Below are 24610 nucleotides of genomic sequence, written 5' to 3'. Positions count from 1 at the left end.
TTGTAAAACAGACGAGGCTTACTAGTCATAGAGTGCCTGGGAGATCCCGAGACTATGGCCTTGTCACTCTTCAGATGTGGAACTGACCTCTCTAGCTCAATTTTCAACCACATGATCGATCGATCTATAAGGTAGACAGTAATAAGGAGCTCTGTACACCTTAGAATAACCAACCACTTATGATTAAAAGAGCGACATTTGTGTTAGAGGAGGAGGTACAGGAAACAGGAAGTGGGATAAGTTGATGGTAACACACTGGGGAGATTCCCATCAATCGCACACAGAACAGAAAAAGTATGGATTATAAATGAAAAACTGTTTTGCTCTGTGAACCTCCACCCAACTCGCTAAGAAAAGTTTCTGAAAGAGAAGGAGAATGGCTGCACAACTCAAAAATGTAATCGGTGCCACTCAACTGCACAGTGCAAGCGTCACCTCAATTCCCTTCTACCATTTAGAGACGCTGCAAAACGTTAAGTCAGGTAAGTGTTGGCAAAGGGGAAGAGAGCAGAACCTTCAAACCCTGCTGGCGGGAAAGCACAACGGTGAAACCACTTTGGAACACAGGGCAGGTAGTTTCTTACCTGTTACAGAGTTACCATGCAACCCAGTCACTACACTCCCACTGGGGTTGGGGATTTGTGTGTGCTACATTTTGAGTCCAACAGAATAAAAGGCATGTTTTCACAAATTTTCCTTACAGCATTCCTTAAAAAAAAAGTGGAAATTGCCCAAATGCTCATCAAATAGTGAAAATAAAATGTGCTTATTCATACAACAGAATATTTAAAGGAACGAAGTACTGATACATTATTACATGAGTGAACTTGGAAAACACCCATGTTAAATTAAAGATCACATATTACAAGGTTCTATTTATAAGAGGGCCAGAATAATCAAATCTGTAAATACCAAAAATGTGTTCATGGTTGTTTTGGCCTGGGGAAGTAGGGGAGATTGGCCTGAAACAACTCATAAGAGGCTTAACACAAGTTCAGCAGCTCTAAACCACAGCCCTTCCAAGGGATAAAGATGGGGCTTTCTACTCCCATAAACAGTTACAGTCTCAGAAACTCATAGGGGCAGATCTAGCCTGTCCTGTAGGGTTTGTAAGAGTCAGCATCGACTCATTGGCAGTGAGAGTTTTGAGGTGATTAAGATGGTTTCAAGTCGACTGTGGTGATGGTTACACCACACAAGATAAATGAAGAAACGTCTTTAGGTTCTCTAGGAACTCACAACATGGTAGTGAATTATACCTCAATAAAGTGGTGTAAAAAAATTTCAGATTAGCAGGTTACTATCGAAGCCTAAAGGGAAAGACTTAATGTCTAAATTGGTGACTGTGTTATGGACTCCTAATACCTTGAAACCAATAATATCACACCAGTCATATATATACAGATACTGCGGGCTGGGAACTTGCTCAAAGGCATGTAACTAAATCAGAGCCAGGGCTTGAACCTAAGTCAGCAATCGCAGAAAAGGCACAAACTCCCCCATTAATTTGATTCATACAATCATTAACTAAGGAATGCCAAGCCCTGCTAAAATATAACACAGCTAGCAGGTGTGCTGGGGGTTACAAAAAGTGATCTATAACCAAACTAGAGACCAGGTATGACCAAACTAGATAAGAGACCAAGTGACTCCCTGACTTTAACTATGGTCTAGGTCAGCAGTTCTCAACCTGGGGTCGAATGACCATTTCACAGGGGGCACCCGACTCGTAACAGTAGCAAAATTGCAGTTATGAAGTAATAACAAAAATCATTTTATGGTGGGGGGGGGGGGGTCACCACAACATGAAGAACTCTATTAAAAGGGTTACAGCATGAGGAAGGTTGAGAACCCCTGGTCTAGGTGTTCCTTTTTTCTTCACTAATACTTCACCTTTCATTTCCCGCTCCTGGATTTCCCGCTCCTTCTTTGCCTGGATGGCAAGCAGCCTTCTGCTCTTCACAGCACTGATCATGTCTTCAGCTTCCACATCTACTTGGGATTCAAACTTTGCGATTTCTTTCTTCCTGTCAGGTCTGCCTAAGCCATTGTCCTCTTTCCCGTTCTCTTTATTTCTGGCTTCCAGTTCTTTCCGTTTCTGTTTCTCGGCGCGCTTCTTATCATTTTCTTCCTTCAACACTGCCAGCCGCTCCTTCCACAGCTCGGCCGACATCTGCTGTCTGGTCTCCATGTGGTCTTGCACCGAGTATGTCATGAGAATTCGGTGGCAAAGGGCTGTCAAGATCTGTAGCTTCTCCTCAGACGTTAGCTCGAAAAATTCCGAGGTTTCCAGCTTCTCCAGGAACTCGTCCTGAACTTCGTTGTCCTCAAAAGGCGCTGAATCTTTGTTGTCATCCGTCTCGGAGCTCTCACTCTCCTCCTGGACGTCAGACTTGCGCAAACACAATCGCACCAGTTCAGAAACCGAATGCAGAGTCAGGGGTATTTCCGACAGCTTCATGCCCAACTCCCCATAGTCTTCTGCTATTTCATCTTGTAACAAGGTCTGTAAGAGGATCACCAACACTCGGTTCAAATATAAAAAGCCACCTTTATCTGCACTCAGGGCTTCCATAAGGGACACAGCAGTGATAGGGTACTGAGCGTCTGGCAAGAGCAGCCCAGAGTAACAGCTCAGGAACTCTACCACCAGGGCTACATCCCCAAAGAGGGTATTGGGCAGCCCTTCAGGAGTATCCACCAGCCGGAAGGTCGGGAGGTTTTTACCAGTCAACTCTTGGTCCTCAAATCGCTTCTGCTTTTCTAGCCTCTCAAGCATTTCTCTCTCTCTCCGTTCCTTGGCTTTCTCCTTCAACCTCTCTTTTAGCTCCTCTCGTTTCTTTTTCAAGTACTCCTTGCGTTGCTCTTCCGACATGGAGGCCCACCTCTTTTTGTGCTCTAGAAGCTCATAGCGTTTCTGAACAATGCTTCTCAATTCTTCCGGGAGACGAGCTCGGTCTTCATTGGAGAGAAGGCGCGCCGTTTTGGAGATCACACAGGACAGGGCGCTCTTCTTGTCCTCCCGGTCCTTGTTTTCTTTGTAGTAAGCAATGAGGTGGAGGGCAGCCGGAGGCAGGTGTTTGTGAGGTTTATTTGAAGACCGAGGGGCGCCCCCAGAGGTCCGAGGGGCTCGGGTCATCTTCTGAGTGCCTTTAGCCATATCCAACAGAGTCATTTGCTTCATTTTGGTTTTAGGCGTCTTCAAACCCTTTTTAGGAGACTTGGCATTGCCTGTGGATTTCTGTCCATTCAAGATACCTTTGCTTCTACCCTTTGTCTTCAAAGGCTTGTCGGTGTGCTTCCCCTGTTTCTTGGCAGATGGGCCTTTCTTAGGAATGTGAAAGTTAGCGTGTAGTTTGTTGGGTGACATCATCTTCATCACCTCCTCCAGGTGCTCTTCTGGAGATTTGGGAGTCTTGGAATTCTTCACTTTCAGGGGGGAGCCACTCAAGGTCTTCTTCAAGTGCACGTGGCACCACAACTTAGGATTGAGTGGCGAGCTGAGAGAGGAGTTGTCGGTCTTGGATTTCTTCGAATGCTTCCTGTCTGGGGAGCCAGCATTCTTCCTCTTTGTAGAAGGGTTGAGGGTCATATACTAGAATTGAAGAACAGGAGCAAAATTAAACAAACTACATTGAAAAAGCACTATTTAAGCATCCTAAAGACCCTCTTCCCCAGCCACTAAAGTTACATATTCATTTCTCTTCACAGATACAGTCCCTGAAAAAGAAGCAAGGATATAAATGGTTAGCTAATGTTCTTGCTACATCAATACAAGTCTTCATAGCCAATTTTAAAAACCCACAGATAAGTAGTACCCAACTACTTTTCTGTTTATATATTATCAGCTGTTCGACACTTTCAGTGAATCTATGAACTTTGTCTGCAGAAAGAGCTCACAGCAGTCATGCATACAATTTTGGAGTCCACCCATGAAGCCCAGATTAAGCTGCCTGATCTAAATAGTGACAGTATCTCAACAAAGCCCTGCCCACGGGGAAGGCCACCTTCCTTCCTCACGCTGGCCTCTGGGGCTCTTAAGACCCACTTTACTCCTGCCACGCATTTTCATGAATACATTACAACTCACAAGTCCTCTAAAACCTCAATTACAGGCAACTTTATCTTTGACATTGTTCCTAGCTAATTTTCAAATTCACTCCCTCTAGCACCAAAGCTCAACAATCCTTCACTCTAATCAGGACCGAAAACCCATTAATTCTCTATTTTTACCAGGCTCACCACCTTGTCCTTCTTGTCTCACATTCATTTCTATATCCAACCACTAAAACCATTCTTGCATGAAGTCTATGTCAGTAAAAATACTAAAAAGAAATAAATCCCTCTCACACTAACATACTGTCCCTATCCTGCTTTAATCGTCTTCACGTTGATCTTCTTGGCAAAGCTATAAACCTGATTACTGAAAGCTCTCATTTCTGGTCTAGCCACAATCAGCTTAAACATTAAATATAAAAAAAGGCAGTAAGTGACCTCACTTGAAATTCACGACCTCAAATGGGTCCTAGATGTTGCTTAACTATGTCAATCCACTCGCTTTCCCATCTTCTAAACAGCAGTTTTCCATCTTGTCCTGTCTCCCCCACACCCCATGTCCTGCTACTCATCCCAGCAGACAGAATTAGTTTAAGAGGTTAGAACCCTGTCTATTTGTCATAATATTGTTTCCCATTTAGATGTGGATTTAAGAGAAAAAAAAAACAAACCAACCAACCAACAAGAGGAGGGGCCTGTGATTCTGACGTTTCTTAAAGAGAAAGGCTCAAGCTCAAAAGGCAATAACCAACCAATGAAAAAGTACAGGCCAAAAAAGGTGTACAATTTTGGAATTGTGTGTTCTAGTGACGAGACAGAAGACCGAATCATCTCCACAATGCTTGATGTCTCCCGCCAGAAGCAGTTTCACACGTAGCTGGCATTTGGGGACTTGCTGAATGTTTGCTTTCTCAGTAGGAAGGATTAACCTGGTAAGAGCACTGGAGGCCGCAGATAGTGCAGGTTAGGTTGAGATGTGACAGGAGGCTAGGAAACAGACTCGTGGATTTGAAATGATGACCACCCCCCTTGAGGAAAAGGTTACAGGGAAATGATTCCCAGGTATCAGAGAACACCCGTGGTCTTGCAGAGGCATATTTAATCATATTCAGTAAGCTATAAGTAAGACAATGCCAAGGAAGATCTAAACCCTGAAGATAAAAACATCACTAACAATAGTGGTGTCATTTATCCTCTCTCCTCAATGCTCCTCCTACACATGGCACACCCTATTCAGAGCAAGTTCTGTAACTTCAAAGGCCAAACACCCTTTTAAGAATTACAGCAATACTAAGTCATTATTCCTTTGACTAATGGCTGATTAAAAACTGCATGTTCTGCTCTCTCCAACAGTCATCCCTAGGATGAGATGGCCAAGACAGCTAATTGTAGCTTTGCAGGCAATGATAAACTCTTCAGGGATGCTGGCCCTAGAAGTCAGGGCACCAGTGTCCAAATGTTAAGGATAAGCAACGATAGCTTATGAGAGATTTCACTGTCCTCAGGAGTAGTACCAGCAACAAGACTCAAAGAGAAGAGCATTCCAAAGACTACCCTACAGATGACAAAGCTAGCCCTGCCACCAGCCTGGCAGGGATGGAAGACAAGGGCACATCTCTGAATAGGCACCTGTGGTGCAGTCAGCCTTGGAAATCCTTTGGAGTACAAAACAGACGGATGCTTTTTTCCTAAGGCTCAGAAAACAGGCAGAGTTTAAAGTCGTCCTCATATGAAATGTGTCACTAAAGAGGCAAGGAGACTCATTTGAGAAGAGGTTTGTACAATTTTAGCACTTTGTTATCTGCTACTAGTGTTAATTCTAAACAGACCACTTCTTAAATTAACCAACTATACTTCTAGCGATTTTAAAAGTCTCTCAAATTTGGCCTAAGTTTCTTTAAATTTCTTCCATTGAGAAACAGAGCATTACAGAAATTACTAGAAGAGTGAACTGGGGTGGTTTAGCCATGACAAGGGTCTAAGTAACTTATTTTAATTTATAAGGTGTTTTGTTTTGTTTTGGCCAAGGCACACCAGACCACTTTTTTTTCTTAAAAATGAAAGAAATTAACTCACCCAACCCCCTCCCAACCGCATGAGCAGTCCTTCAGTAACTGGATCATCTCAGCATGGGGCATGCTGGTCAGTCACAGCCAAATGGGAGCCGGCATGGCTGGACTCAGGGGGATCTGAAAAAGTATAAAACCACTTATGTGCTAAGGGTGTCCCCCACCCCCCTCTGAGCACAAGTCACAGTGCACGGGGAGGGGGAAGGAGGAGAAGCCCAGACCCCTAGAATAACAAGGCTGCAGCTGGGGACAAAGACCCCTCCTGATCGCTACACAGAAAAGGAAGTCTTTCTGAATGTCTCCCTGACAAAGGAGACTGAAAGGAAGAACAATTCTACATTTATTCCTTGTTGCTTGGAACATGCTACCATTAATTTGTCTCTAAGGAATATTTCTTAAAAATTGAAATAGAAATGAATGCTGTCTACCAGTTCATTCAGAAGCCCACTTTAACTGAATAGTAAGAAGTCTAAGCAGGAGTCCCCAAACAAACAACTCTGCCCATCTAGAGTCTGACTATTCCCCTCTGCTCATTCACTCAGAACGTGAGGGTTTGAGGGAGATGTCACATAATGACAATGTCTTAACTTCTACATGCTTATATCAGAAATTTTACAAAAATGAATGAGTATGAAATATTTTTAAAGTGCTTTGAAAAACCAACCTAATTTATTTTTAAAAGTACTTTGCTCTAATCACTAGATCATAACCAGATTTCAAGAGTCAAAAAGATATCATATTGGATCCTGGGTCAGGATATTTTAAAAATTTTATTTTATTTGCTTAAAGGACATTTTTAAAAACGTTTTATTAGGGGCTCATACAACTCTTAGCACAATCCGTACATACATCAATTGTGTAAAGCACATCTGTACATTCTTTGCCCTCATCAATTTCAAAGCATTTGCTTTCCATATAAGCCCTTTGCATCAGGTCCTCATTCCACCCCCCCCCCCCCCCGCTCCCCCTTTCCTCAAGAGCCCTTGATAATTTATAAATTATTATTTTGTCATATCTTGCCCTGTCCGACATCTCCCTTCACCCCCTTTTCTGTTGTCTGACCCCCAGGGAGGAGGTCACATGTAGATCCTTGTAATAGATTCCCTCTTTCCAACCCACTCACCCTCTACCCTCCCAGTATCGCCAATCACACCCCTGGTCCTGAAGGTATCATCCGCCCTGGATTCCCTGTGCCTCCAGCTCCTATCTGCACCAGTGTACATCCTCACTTAGCCAGACTTTCAAGGTAGAACTCAGATCATGATAGTGGGGGTGGGGGAGCATTTTGGAACCACGGGAAAGCTGTATTCTTCATCGGTGCTACATTGCACCCTGACTGACTCAATCTCCTCCCCTAGACCCCTCTGCAAGGGGATCTCCAGTGGCTGACAAATGGGCTTTAGGTCTCCACTCTGAACTCCCCCCCTCATTCACTATGGTAAGACTTTTTTGTTCTGATGATGCCTTATGCCTGATCCCTTCGACACCTCGTGATCGCACAGGCTGGTGTGCTTCCACGTGGGCTTTGTGGATTCTGAGCTAGGTGGCCGCTTGTTCATCTTCAAGCCTTTAAGACCCCAGACGCTATCTCTTTTGATAGCCGGACACCATCAGCTTTCTTCGCCACATTTGCTTATGCACCCGTTTGTCCTCAGCGGTTGTGTCGGGGTGAACATCATAGAATGCCAATTTAATAGAAGTATTCTTGCATTGAGGGAGTACTTGAGTAGGCTTAAACACATTTTTGAAACAGCAAAACATGAGAAAGAGTTGTACATGATAGATAACATTGTTTAGATACCATATATACTCGAGTAGAAGCCGACTCGAATATCAGCTGAGGCACCTAATTTTACCACAAAAACTGCATTAAAAATGTGCTGAAAAACTCATTGCTGATACCTTATTGTTTTTGTTGAACCTATTTTCCACTTTCTGTGCTGGTTTACTAATGTTAAATGACTTTTTGTCCTTTTATTTATGTTTTTTATTTAAAATAAATATTTAAATACATCACCCCACTGATGCCTCAATTTTTAGTAATTTTATTTTCATTTGTTTTGATTATTGAAACTCACCAATACCTTCTGCACTTTCCAGCTAGGCTTATACTCGAGTCAATCGTTTTTCTGATTTCCCAGGTAATGATTAGGTACCTCGGCTTATACTCAAGTATATACAGTATTTATTTGCTCTCTTCACCATCTTCTACCCTGCCCGGGTTGTGAGCTCATTTCACAAAAAGAAAAAAGAAAACAAAACGTACATGCAAAGCAGACAGTATGCCAAAGAGTATTGGGAAATGAGAAATTACTGTTATAGAAGGAAAATACATAATAAACATGAGTATATGCTCTAAGTTTTATAGACTGCTGTTTTATATAAACCTCACTTCCCTTTTACAACAATCTGTCTAAGCCAGCTAACATTTCCTACTCTCACTGTGACACGTGGTCAAATTTTCTTAATATTTTAAGCCCTGTGCCAGGAATGTTAGGAGTAGCAGATTCCTCTATAAATTGCCTTTCAGGATGTTAAGTTCCTAGAATTCTAGCATCTGGTTCTTAGAAAAGCGTGAATCGGCTTCTATGTTCCAATAAACTCCAATTACCTTTTACACATAAATGTAATCTTGTGTTAATACTTGAGTTAGTTCATTAAAAAATACAGAAGATTTAAAGAAAGGAAAATGCTGAAAGGCTAGGCTTCAGTGATCCAAAAGCATAAATCTCATCGAGAGAAAGTTTCATAGGCAGGGTTCTCGTGCAGGGATAAAGAGAGCCAGGGCACAGCACCACAGCTGCACAGCAGTAAGATGGCAGTAAAAGTTCCCCTCAGTCAATGACAATACGTAAGCCAAAACTTAGGTTAGCTATGTAATAAAAAGTCTGCTGCTATCAAGCCAACCTCGACTCAGGGCGAGCAACACTGCATATGACAGAGTAGAAAGAACTGGCCCCTCGTGCCTTTCTGCAGCTGTCAGTCTCTCCTGGAATAGAAAAGCCTCATCTTCCTCCAGGTAGAGGCGCTGGTGGTTTCCAACTTGTGACCTTGCTAACGATCACCAGCGCAATGCATTACCACTATCCCATGAGTGCTCCTTTGGGAGGATAAAGGTTCATTTTTCCCCAGGGTTTGCTATAGTTGCATGGAGATTTTAGCCTGGGTCCTTAATTTTACTTTTAAGCAATTAGCAAAATTAATGCCATAATAGAAAATAATGCTTAATCTTGCTGTTCTAGCATAGGTAAAGCCTGCTAAATGCTAACAAGTATAAAAATATTCATAATACCCCTGATAAAATTATTTTTAAATGCTTTAATAATGCTAAATGCTAATATAGTTGGTCATTACCAAATGTAGAGAAATAAAATTACTTTTCACCATACTTATGTCAGAATAATTAACATAATTAGGGTAATTGAGATGTTATGACTTTAGGTTTCTCTATTTCTTCACAGTAAAGGAAAAAGCAAAGAAATCCATTCTGGTCAAGATGCAAATAACAGCCAGCATGCTAAATAAAGTTACCAACAAAAGCTTACATACTCTCAAAACCTACATTACAAAAAACCTATTGGCTTGTTATGAAAAATCCTAGGCCAATGTCTTGGTGTCTAATGAGATGAGGCCGCCCTTTTCCCACATCTTGAAAATTATAAACCACACTGCTTTGTAAGGATGGTTTGAAAATCAAAACGAGATGATTAAGCGCTTAATCATTCTCAAGAGGAAAAGGTTAGATTTTCTACTCATCTGTCACTCTGAGCAACATTCATTCTAGGCTCTTTATTAAGGGTGCCAGAATATTTTATCAATCCATCTTAAATGACAGATAATTCATTTTCATTTCTAGGATTAGATATGCCAAATATTCTTTATACCACGTGTCATTCTAAAAAGGCCATAAAACAACACCAGCGTGTGTATAAATTATGAAAGCACAGTAGAAAACGTTAAATGAAGGCAGAAACATCACTCCACTCCTACAGAGAACTCTGGCAGAATAGTTCAAAGTCGACCACCAGTCTGACCCTTTCAGAACCACCGGAGAAAATAAGTTCTCCAAAAAGGCTATGTAGTGCTGTGTAAGAATTCAGAGTGGCCTTACCTTATACGGATCAAGTAAAAAGTCACTGAACTTGCTGGGTAAGGAGTATTTTTTCACCAGTTCATCTTCCACCACCCAAGGGGCATTTTCACCAGTCCCAGCCCGCAACGCATTGTGTCGTATGAAGTATCGCAGGATCTCCTTGTTTGGTGGACGTTCAGTGCGTATCAGGCTGTCTGCTGGCACATTGCTGATAATCTGTGAACAAACACAGAGAGCTCACCACGAGAGGGAAAAGCAATCAAGAATAAAATGTACATTCTCTCCAGGAAAACTAGAATACCAACTATAAAATAGGGCTATAAAACAGAAAAAGCAGACTAAGGCTCAGAGATGGAATATCAATTTAAAGATATATTTTAAATATATGTGTATATATACTGTGCATGTATGCATATACATATATAAATACAATGTATATGTATACATATATGTACATACAAACACAATTTTTCTATATGTATCTGAAATTCTAACTATATGATCATATATACTCTTTAACCAACAATTCCTCCTATAAGAATGACCTAGGGAAATCAACTGCTTGTAATAAAGACTTTTTAAAGAATGAGAAGGGTTACCTAAATGTGCATTACTAAGAATTGATGTTAAAAACTAAAACGTATCCATTTAGTGGAATGCTGCACAATCAGAAAGGAGGCCTGAAGGCACAATGGCTTAAGCATTAGGCCACTAACACCAAAAGTCATGTTCAAACCCACAAGCCACTTTGTCGTCCTCTATGAGTTGCAGGAGTGGGGTTGGACTTCCTGGCAGTGGGTAAAGTGTGTCCAAAAGTGGGAGACACACTTTCTCTTGGATTAAGGACTAGAATACAAAGTTTCTGATTACCAGGGAGTATTAGATTTCCTGAAGAGGAGGCAGTAGGCCAAACCAGTTTGAGAGCCAATGGTCTACATATGGTAACATTAAAATACAAATCCTTGGGCCTCATCCCAAACTTACTGACTCAAAATAATCTCTTGAATCTACTGTAATAGTTATGTTAAATACCATTTTCAAACTCATTATAACATATTATATACAGAAAAAAGAGTGCCCATGCAAGAGCCAGCTCAATGAATTCTCTGGAACAAAATATATCCATGTTGCCAAACTCGGATGAAGGAAACAGAACTAGGCCAGGACTGTACAACCTTTGGAGTGCCCGCTTCCAGACATTAATGCCTCAAAAGTTAACTTCTCTCTTGCCCCTAATAGCACCTCTTCATCTCGTATGGTCACAGCTCAATGAGTAGCAACATGTGTCTTAACTTCTTTTATTGGACAGAGCTATTTCCTCAAAAGTCTCTAACAACTAAAGACAAATTCTTATTCTTCAAACTGAGTTTCAAGTTCAAAATATTAATAACCAAAAATCTGTTGGCTCTAAGTGGATTCTGACTCATAGCAAGCCTGAGACAGAGCAGCACTGCCCCATGGGCTTTTCTAGGCTGTCATCTTTACCAGGAGACCACCACGTCTTTCCCCAGGGGGCTCAAACTGCTGACCTTATAATTAACTAGTAGCTGAGAGCCTAGTCATTGTGCCACTCTAGTAATCCCTGAAAAACTGGAAAATATTTGCTATATCCAAGGGGGAAAATGTAATTTAACTTAAAGTCACAATTAGCAAACCACTTTGCTACCACTTGGAACCACTCAGAATACGCTAAAGAAGAGCAGCACTGACATTTTTCTGTAACATTTTCTCAAGAAAATCAAACCTATTATTTCTAAGACAAGATATACATGTTAAGGTGTAAAATGCCAACGAACCTTATCTTCGCTCTGTAGTTTCACATCATATTTGTGAGGCAGAAACTTTGGAGGCGCCCATCTCCTCTCGCCCTTTTTTAATGAAGTGGGGAGTTTCCGTGGCGACCTACGTGCCCTGTCATCTAGTCAAATGAGCGAAAGTGAACATTAGTGGAAGAAGTCTTTTCATTACATTCACTCACAGCTCTAGTGGGTGATTGGGAACAACGATGAGCCTTAAGGAGCTAAAAATCAGAGGACAATCAATAGCAAATAATTACAATCCAACAAACAAACAAACTCATTGACATCAAGTCAATCCTGACTCATAGTGACCTACAGGACAAGAGGACTGCCCCTGTAGGTATCCAAGACTCCTAACTTTTTACATGAGTAGAAAGCCTCTTCTCTATAGAATGGCTGGTGATTTCGACTGCTGACCCTGTTAGCAGCCCAATACATAAACACTTCGCAATCAGGGTTCCTTAATTATAAAAGAATGTAGAAAACAGACAGACATGGGTACAGAAAAATACCAAGTAAAGTGAAGAAAAACCTAAGGGGCAGAAAAAAAAAGCAGGAAAGACCTAGAAATGATATGACTTATTCAGAGAAGTCAAGTAGAGGCAGACCTCGTAGATATGGTACATCCTGTTCCAAACCACCAAAACAAATCAATCGTCCCTCCCATCAAGCAAGACATACTTTGGTTTCCCAGGACATGTTATGTTTGCATTACGTTGTACCCTCTGAAGAGCCCTAGTAGCACAGTGGGTTGGACATTGGGTTGCTAACTGCAAGGTCAGGAGTTAGAACCCACTAGCTAATCCACAGGAGAACCATAAGGCTCTTTCAACTTCCATAAGGATTTGCAGCCTCAAAAACCCAATGGTAATACCAGGAAGGTAAAAGGAAGGCAGGGGGGAGGGGGGGAGACGACCAATCACAATGATTGACTTATAACACACACTGGGAATGGACAACAGAAAAGTGAATGAAGGGAGACAGTGATCTGTGTAAGCAGGAAAAGAAATAAAAAATAAAATAATAATTTATAAATCCTCAAGGGATCATGAGAGGGGAAATGAGCTGATTACCAAGGGCTCAAGTAGAGTTTTTAAAATGATGATGGCAACATATGTACAAATGTGCTTGACACAATGGATGGATTATAGACTGTGATAAGAACTGTAAAAACCCCCAATAATTTTTTTAAAAGGAAAAAAAAAACCCAAAGGGATAGTTCTGTGTTTCAGAGTCACTCTTAGAATCAATTCGATGGCAGTGTGTGTGATCTACTAAATGTGCAATGGCATTTTGAACATTATGGAAGTTTGAAACATTGTGAAAATTACCAAAGTATATGTAGAGACAGGAAGTGAATACAACCTATTGGAAAATGTCATCAACAGACTTGCTCTATGCTTTTAGTTGTTAGTTGCCATCAAGCTGATTGCCAACCCACAGCAACCTTATACACAGAATGAAAAAAGCTGCCAGTCCTACACCACATGCCGGTACTACACTGAATGATATTCTGTGATCTGTGAGGCTTACATTGGCTAATTTTTGGAAGAAGATAGCCAGGTTTTCTTCCTAGTTTGCCTTACGCCTGGAAGCTATGCTGTATTATGGATTAAACTGTGCTCACCTCGCAAAATGTGTTGTAAAATACTAACCCCTAGACCCTTTTGGGAATGGCTTTGTTATGTTAGACATTATCAGTATAGCGCATGCCTAAGTCAATCTCTTTTGTGGTACAAAAGAAATGAAACAACCAAGTGAGCACGGAGAGATGGGGAAGACAGATACCATGACAAGTGAACATCACCAAAGAGTCTAAGAAGAGACGCTAAAGAGACAAGGACCTTCCACCAGAGCTGACTGAGAGCCTTCCCTTGGAGCACTGACAAAATATGTTTGTTTGCTAAAGCCACTCACTTGTACTTCTTTTAGAACAACAATATAACTAAGGTGAAACCTGAGCAACATGGAAGACCCTTGATGGTATTTAAAATACCAATGGCACTGTTTCTAGCACCATAGCAATACAAATGCCACCATAATTCAACAAAATAACAAAACTCCATTACAATTCTAGAGAATTTAAATAGAAAGTTCAGAGAACATTAAGAGATTTGTAGATAATGAACAAGGTCTCCTGGCTCACACAGGAAAGCTAGTATCAACATACTTATACTTTCTCTTCTTCCTTCATCCTCTTTTATAACTGCCTCCTTCTTCTGATGGTCCTGAGCAATTTGGCCCGAATTCTCTTTGTCACTTGATGGGGAATCACAAGAAGCATCAGATTTCTTCTCAGTGGCCTCTTCATCCACTTTCTCCAAAGGATGAATTTTCACAATCTTCACCTTGAGCATTTTTTCCTTCCCAACCTATAAAGAAGATCGGAGAAAGTGATCATAAATAGAAACTGAGAACCAGAGCTAACAAGTGGTGACACAATCTAATATACATTCCACCTCACCTGACTAAACTTCATTTTTTTTAAGATGCCAGACTTTAAGCTAAAAATCTGAGAAATAATGTTGGGGGGGAAGGGATCACTAGATTTGATGACTTTAGAGTTCTAGTGAAGTTTTGTCAAAGGTGAGGTGGACTGTATTATAAAATCAGTATCTTGGAATTAATTTATATATCCATGTTTAAGGTCAAAAGGCAACCACTGAACAGTTAACCAGAAGCACACGTAAATACATTTCAGGAACCTTTTTTTTTAAATCAACTATATATCCATTTATTGAAAGTCTCTCTTTCATATGCCGCTACAAAAAAAAAGTGAGATGACTTTCACTAAGTTGGACAAGCAATGGCCACTGACTCTTAGGTGTTTTAGTACTTACAGCTGATAGCACTCCTTCATTACACAAACTTGAAAAGGCTACTTCAAGAGCTGGGTCAGTTTACCAGACCAAGATGCTGCAAGACATTCTATCAAGCAACCAACACCACCATATCCAACATGGATACTTTAACAAATGTTAGCTCCCCTCCGCTGGAATCTTACACTAAGCTTCCAAAAAATTATAGAGCGCCCTGGATGAACAAAAGTTGGTGATTCAAGACCTAAGGATATGCTTCCATAAAGATTGCGGCCTAAAACAAAAGCCAGGTGGGACAGGTTCTTTATCATGTGAGGTTGTTAAGAATCAAAATCAACCTGAAGATAGCTAACAACTTTTAGTTTAGTACTGATTAGTCTTTAACTAGTTGGCTTGGGAAATTCAAGTAGAAAAAAGGAAAACAAGCAGCTATCTCCCTAGTGTAGTACAATGAATACCTTTGCTTATTGGTAACACAGATTTCGATTAAATACATTTGAAAGTCGTCTAAACTTTTGATTTTTTTCTGTAATTACTACAAAACAATAAGTTAAGTACAATGGTACATAGTATAGGAACTATCACAATATTATATACACCCTAATAGTCAATTTAGTTTAAAAAATTTGACCCTTGTAATACAGTATTTGAGATCAAAGCAGGCTTGAAATACAGCAGTTTCACATACACATTAATGCCTTCTGAAGCCCCAGCCCTGACAAGTGGTTAGTAAATCAGACAAGAAAAATAACAGGTGCTTGCTTACCTCAAAGTCACACTCTTCTCCCACAGCATATTTGGTCATGATCTCCAACCAAGCACTATCGACTAGCTTCTCTAAGGAGGCCGTATTATGGTGAACCATCTCCAAAACCAATTTCTCATACCAGGCAGGGAACTCCTCCTTCAGACTAAAGTAACAGATTATTAGTTCCCCCAAAAAAGGCAGAAAATTCTATGCAGAGATTTAATGCAGGTCAATTTGAACATTTCTATACCGAATATGCAAAGCACTAGAAAATACAAAGATTAAAGCTTTGTACCAGGTGATACAAAGGAAAAAGAAAAACTTAAGAATTTTACCAGATGGGTGTAGGCAGGCTAATTTTCTCATGGTTATTCGTTGGGCTGCTAACTACAAGGTCAACGGTTCAAAAGGAGGTTTTCTACTGCTGTGTAAAGTTCGTCTCAGAAACCCACAGGGGCAGTTCTACCCCTATCAGGTCACTAGAACTATGAATCAACACAATCGCAATGAGTTTTCTTTTTTGAGTTTACAAGCAGGCTCATCACTGGTAAAGTTAGACTCTTCCCCATTAGTCTGTGCTTGCACTGTCTTTCTCGCTTCAGGTGTGGATTACTTGTGCATGTCCTTTACAATAAATTTATTGGTTAGGAGACTACCTTGATTCTATTTGTGGAATGTTTCAGTCAATAAAATATTTTCATATGCATTCATCCAGTTCTCACAATACCTTGTGACTTGTCTAGACTTTTCATTTTACCAATGAAGAAAATTAGAAAGGGTTAAACATGTTGGAATCATGGGTTGAACTCTAAAGTCCTTGCAAAGTCAAACAAGGAGGTGTCACTTTTCACTCATAAACTTGAAAAAAAAAATTCATTATATATCTAACATGGTGAGTAGTACAAAGCCTGAAGAAGTGCAGGGCATGCAGCTATTGAGAGATAGAGCGTCTGGGAACTGAAAGCCTTGAAAGTAAACAAGTGGCCATCTAGCCCAGAAGCAACAAAGCCCACATGGAAGCAGCACACCAACATGTGTGATCATGAAGGGCCGAGGGGATGAGGTTTCATAGTCAGGGGAAAAATCGTATTGTAAATGAGGGGAGTGTGTGATGGGGACCCAATGCCCATCTGTAGACAGCTGGACATCCCTTGCAGAGGGGTAGTGGGGAGGAAATTAGTCACTCAGGCAGGGTTCAGTGTAGCAACAATGAAACTCAAAACCTTCCTCTAGTTCTTGAACACTTCCCCCTCCCCCACCCCAATTATCATGATTCCCAAGTCTACCTTGCGGACCTGGTTAGACCAGAGGAAGCACAGCGGTACAGTTTGGATCTGGAAACACAGGGAATCTGGGACAGATGAACCCCTCAGGACCAGCAGTGAGAGTGGCAACACCGGGAGGGAAGGGGGAGTGGAAAGGGGGAACCGATCTCGGGGATCTACATGTACAGGAACCCAAGTGGAAGGCGAATTTTGAGGATAAGGGAAACAAATGTATAAGGGTGCTTTACTCAATTGATGTATGTATGGACTGTGATAAGAGTTGTATGAGCCCCAATAAAATGATTTATTAAAAAAAGGTGCAGGGCATGAATGTAATGCACTGTGGATTATTGTCCTATGTTCCAATCATCTGAGAGCAATTTGGCAATGCTTTTTGGTATGACGTTAAGAACCTAAGGTCTCAGCTGAACCCAGTATGCTCTGAAACACCAGCGAGAGCAGCGTAGAGATTAATTACCAACTCCCAGGGGTTCCAGTTCACCATCTTTAGTTCCTGCGAAAGCGCTTACTGCCCAAATTCTGAGTGTTTTTTGAAAAGAATAACCAGTCACTTTGAACATCCACAGAGTTTGGGGGAAAAAAAACTCCCATTTAGATAAACTATCACCCAACTGTGTGTGCTTTTCTTCCACAGCTGTTGAAAATGGCCTGAAATTTTATATAATCATAAAATACAAAAATTTATTTTCAGCTTCCATGTTACTTATGATTCTGATTCCTTTGCCTAGAACCACATTCCCAGAGGAATGGCAGAGTAAAGAGCTAAATCAGAAAGTATTGCTACTAGGATCCTAGTTCCTAAGTGCATGTTTAACTGTGACTGAATCAGGGCATGGCTGTAGATGGGTTTTCTCGGTGATATAGTTGTCTTATTCTCATTAGGGAGCCTTCAAAGCCAAGGTCCAATCAAAACTGACTGCTGAAGGGATCTGATGGAACAGTTAAAATTCGAGGTACAGGTTTTCTCAGGTTACAATGAATGCTTTTGATCTTCTAAAGGAGTAATCTTGATAAATTTTCTCAAGTGACGCAGGAAGAATCAGTTTATTAAAACTAAGTTTTCTTTTTATTTAATGGAGAAAACAGCTTTAATGTACAGAAAATATTAAAATTCCTTAAATTCAAAAACAATTCCTTTTTTATTAGCGGCTCATACAACTCCTATCACAATCCATACATATACATACATCAATTGTATAAAGCATCACATTCTTTTTCCCCCCTCCCCCATCTGTACATTCTTTGCCCTAATCATTTTCAAAGCATTTGCGCTCCACTTAAGCCCTTTGTATCAGGTCCTCTTTTTTCCCCTCCCTCCCCACTCCCCCTCCCTCATGAGCCCTTGATAATTTATAAATTATTACTTTGTCATATCTTTCCCTATCCGACATCTTCCTTCACCCCCTTTTCTGTTGTCTGTCCCCCAGGGAGATCACATGTAGAACCTTGTAATCGGTTCCCCCTTTCCAACCCACTCACCCTCTACTCTCCCAGTATCGCCACTCACACCCCTGGTCCTGAAGGTATCATCCACCCTGATTCCCTGTGCCTCCAGCTCCTATCTGCACCAGTGTACAACCTCTGCCCTATCCAGACTTGCATGGTAGAATTCGGATCATGGTAGTGGGGGGGTAGGGGGGAGAGGAAGCATTTAGGAACTGGAGGAAAGCTGTATTCTTCATCGGTGCTACGTCGCACCCTGACTGACTCATCTCCTCCCCTAGACCCCTCAGTGAGGGGATCTCCAGTGGCCGACAAATGGGCTTTGGGTCTCTACTCTGCACTTACCCCTTCATTCACTATGGTAAGGTTTTTTTTTGTTTTGTTTTGATGATGCCTTATACCTGATCCCTTCGACACCTCATGATCGGACAGGCTGGTGTGCTTCTTCCATGTGGGCTTTGTTGCTTCTGAGCTAGATGGCCGCTTGTTCACCTTCAAGCCTTTAAGACCCTAGACACTATCTCTTTTGATAGCCAGGCACCATCAGCTTTCTTTGCCACATTTGCTTATGCACCCGTTTGTCCTCAGCGATCGTATCATGGAGGTGTGCAGCCAAGGATATTTTTTGTTCTTTGATGCCTGATAATTGATCCCTTCGGAACCACGTGATCACACAGGCTGGGGTGTTCTTCCATGTGGGCTTTGTTGTTTCTGAGCTAGATGGCCCCTTGTTTATCGTCAAGCCTTTAAGATCCCAGACGCTATATCTCTTTTGATAGCCGGGCACCATCAGCTTTCTTCACCATTTACTTGTTCACCGGCTTCGGCTTCAGCAGTTGTGTCGGGAGGGTGAGCATCATAGAATGCCAATTTAATAGAAGTATTCATGCATTGAGGGAGTGCTTGAGTAGAGGCCCAAGGTACTTCCGCCACCTTAATACTAAACCTATATAGACACATAGATCTATTTCCCCAACCTCATGTATATATTTGCATGTACATGTCTTTGTCTAGACCTCTATAAATGCCCTTTGCCTCCTAGCTCTTTCCTCTATTTCCCTTGATTTTCCTCCTGCCCCACTATCATGCTGTCTCCACCTGGGTTATAGCTATACCTCTTCTTTATGTTACCTTACCCTTGATCACTCCCTACCAGGCCTGCCACTCCCCCCTCTCCTCCAATTTGGGTCCCATGTTGTTCCCTTGTCCCTGGGTTAACACCACTTCCTTACCCCCCACCTTCCCCTAGCCCATAAAACTAAGTTTTCACTGAAAACTGCATTGGTGAGAAAGATTTAGAGCCCATTTAGTCTCTCTGGCAACAATTCAAGAACCCGTAAAACCAACCTTCTAACAATGATAATTCATTCAACAGAATGAAAATGGCAGGAAAGTTGCATGGAGGAATTTTTTGCCATCTTGGTAGTGCACCTGCACATTCTTCGAGATGGCAAGAGTTGTCCTATACGAATTTTTCAATGGGAAACTACCCCATCCAGCCTACATGCCTGATCTTACACTTTCCATTTCTTTGTAAATATAAAGAACATTAAAAGGAAAACGTTTGAGTCCCGCAAAAACCCAAACTGCCTTTGGATGTGGCGTAAATCAAGGAGTGCAGAATTCTTTGGGGGGAGGATTGCAAAGAAGGGAACACCTTCACAAGTGTCTAGACCTGGATGGATGGAGGTAATGTCAAGAATACTTCTTGAAAAAAAAAAAAGAACCAATAACTTCTTTTGATACTTTGATACTTATTTGATAAAGGTTTCTATGCTTCTGTAGCGATCTTTTATAACTTGCCCTTGTAGAAGTAGTACAGGGCAAGAACATAATACTCAAAGCTTAACACATGAAGTAGACACTTTACTAAATATATATATTCCACAATGACACTAGCAACTTGTCACTAGGCAATCCACTCCAAGGGATATTCACAAATACAATTGTTGCTTTGGAGCTAATGACCGCCCCTTTTCCTAACAATGCAAAATGGTGTCAGAAGGGCAATGCTTGGTTACTTACAGTTCAGCCACTTCCTGTTCCTCCTCCCAGGCCTCCTTGTGCGTCAGCTGACTGCTGCCAGTACTCTTACACGTCCAAATGCGCTCTCCGTATCTTTCCAGGCGGGCTTCATATTCCCTGATGGCAGTGGCTCAGGAAAACCATTTTAAAGTGACAACTAAGCTATACCCATAAAACGTCTATATCAAATACAGAAAAAGAGCCTACATCTATTCTATAATGCAGAGCATAATAAAATTGGAAGTAGGGCTTCAAACTAGCAAATCCAAAACAAAATGCTTACATTACTATTCTCTACACTTTCTGCCTGTTACCAAGAAAAAGTCTCTGAAAAGTCCAGAGAGAAAGCTTCTGTTCCAAATTCCTAAGAGGTCTGTTGTGTTACTCCTGATTTCTACTTGTCATAGTCGCTCATAATTATACTAAAGTAAAATTAATAGTCTTTCATGTACTACAAATAGTCTCACTGTATCTTAACACAAATGTGATGTCCTCAATTCACCCAAGCTTCATTGTAGGACTCACACCATATTTAAAATGTGTAAGAAATAAAGACAAAATGAAACACAAGTCACAGCAATAAGAATTTAAACCATATGGAATTGTCAGACAGCAAACTCAAGAATTCGTTCCACAGCAGCATGAATTTCTCATGACTAGCTCACCACGACTGATTCCAAATGACATTTAGAATAGCTTGTACATATGCTGAGGAGCCATTTATAGGTAGGTCTTCAGACTTTAGAAACACCCATTGCTTCTTCATACCTAAAGGAGTTCTAAACTCAACATAAAAGGTAAGCCATGCCATAAAAATTAGGCAAAGGACTTTAGTAGACATTTCGCCAAAGATATTCACTGCCATTGAGTCAATTCCAACTCACAGCATTATAGGACTAGAGTAGGGTGGTGGCCCTTGTAGATTCCTGAGACGGTAACTTTTTGCAAGAGTAGAAGGCCTCATCTTTCTCCCATCTCCAAAAGGCTGCCAAAAAGCTCCAAGGAAATGCAAATCAAAAGTACAAAGAGATATCTCTTCAGACCTTCTTGACTGCCCAGCACTGTGCCATCCCCCAAGACCACTTGCAATGAAAGATGAAATGACCGATCCAGAGGGTTTTTTTACTGTCAATGTTAGGGGTAGCCTTTCTTCCCAGTCTTAGCCTGAAATCTGTAGAGCAACCCAGCAACCTCCACACCTACACTGGAAGATGGGTGGTAGCTGTGTATGAGGTGCTCTGGACAGGGATCAGCCATGCATCTCCCACTTGCTAGGATGGCTGTTATCAGAAAAATGGACAGTAACTGTTGCTAAGGAAGTGGAAAAACGAGCCTTTGGGCAGTGCTGGAGGCAATGTAAAAACCAGTACAGCTGCTGTGAAACAACTGCAAAGGTAAATGGAGAATTACCATGCAGTCCAGCAATTCCACTATAGGTACTGACCCAAGAGAATTAAAAATAGGATCTCAAATACACATATGTACATAAATGCGCATTGCTTCATCATTTGCCAATAGCCAGAAGGTGGAAACAACTCACATATTTCACAAACGAATGGATAAACAAAATGTATATACTATGGGAAGTTACACAAGGATAAGTACAGTAGGGTCTATAAGGCATGCAATGACATGAATGGACCTTAATAAGACTATGCTCAATGAGGAAGGCAGAAATGGAGTTACTGCTGAAGGGGCCCAAGGTTTCTTTTAAGGTGATGGAAACCTTTTGGGAATAGTGAATATAGTTACAGAGAATGTGAGTGCAATTAATGTCAAGGAATTGTAAACTTAAAATGGCTTTTAAAACCCTGATTTTTATTTTGTGCATTTCATCACAGTGAAATTACCTTTTTAAATTCTAAGTTGTCTCCAGTAATGGGTACTTGTATTCCTAAGACCACTTTTCATTCACTACTCAGTCTTCCCAGGGACATGCAGGGTCTTGAGAACATCATGTAAGTTGGCAGCAGATCCATGAAGACCTGTTACACACCTTTCCGGCTGGAATTCACCATCAGCCAGCATGCTCACACAACAAGCAACTGGTTTACTTTTATACACAGTAACAGATGCTACGTCAGAAAATACACTGACACGACGACGAAGGTTAACTGCCAATCCCTGTGTTTTCTCCTTTTTATCGTGGTGGAAATAAATTTACTTAAACAGATCCCTCTGGTTTTAACCTCAGGGTTCTGGCTGGTAAGAAGTCAATTAGTAAATCTGGGAGTGTTTTTGGGGGTTCGGGGGTAGTGTTTCTTTTGGGCCATTTCCCACTAAGTAGCGGAGGGAGGTACAACAAGACAAATAATCAGTAGGTAGATTCAAAAAGCCAGAGACAGTCTAACACACAGTCTAACTCACAAACATACAAGGTCACTGGGTGAAGTAACCTGTTAATGCACTCAGCTGGTGGTTCTGTGTACCCAGAGGTACCTTAAAGAAAGGACTGGTGCTCTACTTTAAAACGCACAAGGCTGCCAAAAGTCAGAATCCATTCAGTGCTGACTGGTGTTTTTTACATTTGTTTTGTTTTGAAGAAATTCACTGTAATCAGATAGAATGGAAGATTATAATAAAGATTGTAGTAGAGCAAATATGCCTTAAAGAGACCATTACATTATTATTAGTTGCTGTTTTAAAAAGTGAAAAACTGTCATTTCTCCTTAGTCCTAAGTAGTCAACAGAACTGGTACAACATGAATACTTCAGGGATACCTCAACTCTTAACTTTTTATAAACCACACCCTAACAGTCTCATCGCATGGCGCTGGTATCTTCTCAGTTTGAAGCCCACTGCCCTTGAACCCATTCTGATTCAGTGACCCTACACCAGGAGTTTGAGACTATACATCTTTAGCAGAGGAATAGCTGGTGGATTTGAACAGCTGACCTTAACATGATTAGCACAAGACCTAAATTTCTCAATGAAGTTCCACGTATGTCCCCACTAGGTAAGATCCAGTTTCATCCCCACTTCTTATCCAGTGGTAACATTTTCAAACATTTTAATTGGTCTCACTTATAACCCTGTCTTCTCTGATCGTCTATGCTTCTTACTTATTCATTTTGTAAACCCACAATCCCTTCTGATAACTGAAGAGTCTGATACAAATACAAAGAGACAACCCGGTGGCCCCCACAGAACAGACGCCCCATCAATCAAAATTTTGGACTTCATTTTCTATGACTTGTATTGTTTTAAAAAGAAAAAAGGGCAAGGATTTTATTACACAAAGCATTTATTTGAATGTCAAATCTATACTTCTTGAATATATTTTTCAAGCTATGAATCTCTCCCACTGCATAGTTATTTCCCTCTCATTTAAAAATTACACCTATCTTACAGCATTTTTACTGACTAGGTCAACATTAATGTCCTAACTTCAACTACTGCCTTTATGTCGCTAACTTCTACCATCAGCTCAGTCACCTCTCTCAACAGACAGATGGATCTCAAACAGTATTTAACATACGAATGTCCAAACTGCCTTTTCCACTTACCTTCCCCCAACATCCAGTCAAGCAAAACAGATGCAAACTTGACCCTCCTCTTCCAGATTTTATCAACCACTACTACTATCTAGGTGCAAACCAAATCACACCTATATTCTCTCTCAATTCTATCTACTTTACTTCTCTCCACCACAAAGGCCAGTAGAAACAACACACACAGATCACTGCCCTGATTCTAATAGCAACCCTGTAAAAGCAGAATAGGCCTGCTCCACGGGGTCCCCAAAGACTAAATTTTTAAGGGGTCAGCCTCCTCAGCCTTTATCTTTGAACCACTGAGTTTGTGGTTAAAAGCCCAACCCACCCCACAGCACCACCCAGACTTGCTTAGATGGCTGTCTCATTAGTCTGTTTCTAGTCTGGAGGCTGGTGATCCATTTGCCATACTGTAGTCACTGTGATCTTCCTAGCCCATGAGGAAACTTCAAAAAGTTCATGGGAAAATTACATGTATCTTCCAATTCCATTTTTCTACAAACTTCTTGATGACACCCCAGTGTACAGTAGGATGACAGCAAGACAGTGTTGAGAGAACACGTAATGTACCTTAGAGGGAAAACAAGTATTTATTGAGTCCTTCCTACTGACTGTCAAAGGAGCCCTGAAGGCACAGTGAGTGGGTCGGTTACACGCTGAGCAGCTCAACTCTGGACTCCACCAGTTGCAGGGCAGGAGAAAGATCAAGCTTTCTGCTCTGACAAGATCTGCAGTCTTGGCTACCCAGAGGGGCAGTCCTACTCGGTCCTGTAGGGT

At 41.2% G+C, this 24610-nt stretch overlaps 1 protein-coding gene across 1 annotated transcript in view; it reads right to left on the bottom strand.

Annotated features, from left to right (window-relative positions):
- Window positions 1-24610, bottom strand: part of BAZ1B (bromodomain adjacent to zinc finger domain 1B) — a 62651-nt gene that overhangs the window by 30317 nt on the left and 7724 nt on the right. Inside the window, exons 2-7 of the mRNA XM_075564870.1 lie at window positions 20339-20455; window positions 15603-15747; window positions 14188-14389; window positions 12015-12136; window positions 10237-10434; window positions 1894-3595 (exon numbers count right to left, since the gene is read on the bottom strand). Coding sequence (XP_075420985.1) covers window positions 1894-3595; window positions 10237-10434; window positions 12015-12136; window positions 14188-14389; window positions 15603-15747; window positions 20339-20455 — 2486 coding nt within the window. The remainder of the gene's footprint in view (window positions 1-1893; window positions 3596-10236; window positions 10435-12014; window positions 12137-14187; window positions 14390-15602; window positions 15748-20338; window positions 20456-24610) is intronic.

This window comes from Tenrec ecaudatus, chromosome 12, assembly GCF_050624435.1.
Source record: "Tenrec ecaudatus isolate mTenEca1 chromosome 12, mTenEca1.hap1, whole genome shotgun sequence".
Lineage (NCBI taxonomy): Eukaryota > Metazoa > Chordata > Mammalia > Afrosoricida > Tenrecidae > Tenrec > Tenrec ecaudatus.
The sequence above is the reverse complement of the archived record's forward strand: the minus strand, read 5'-3'. Positions and strand labels throughout refer to the sequence as shown.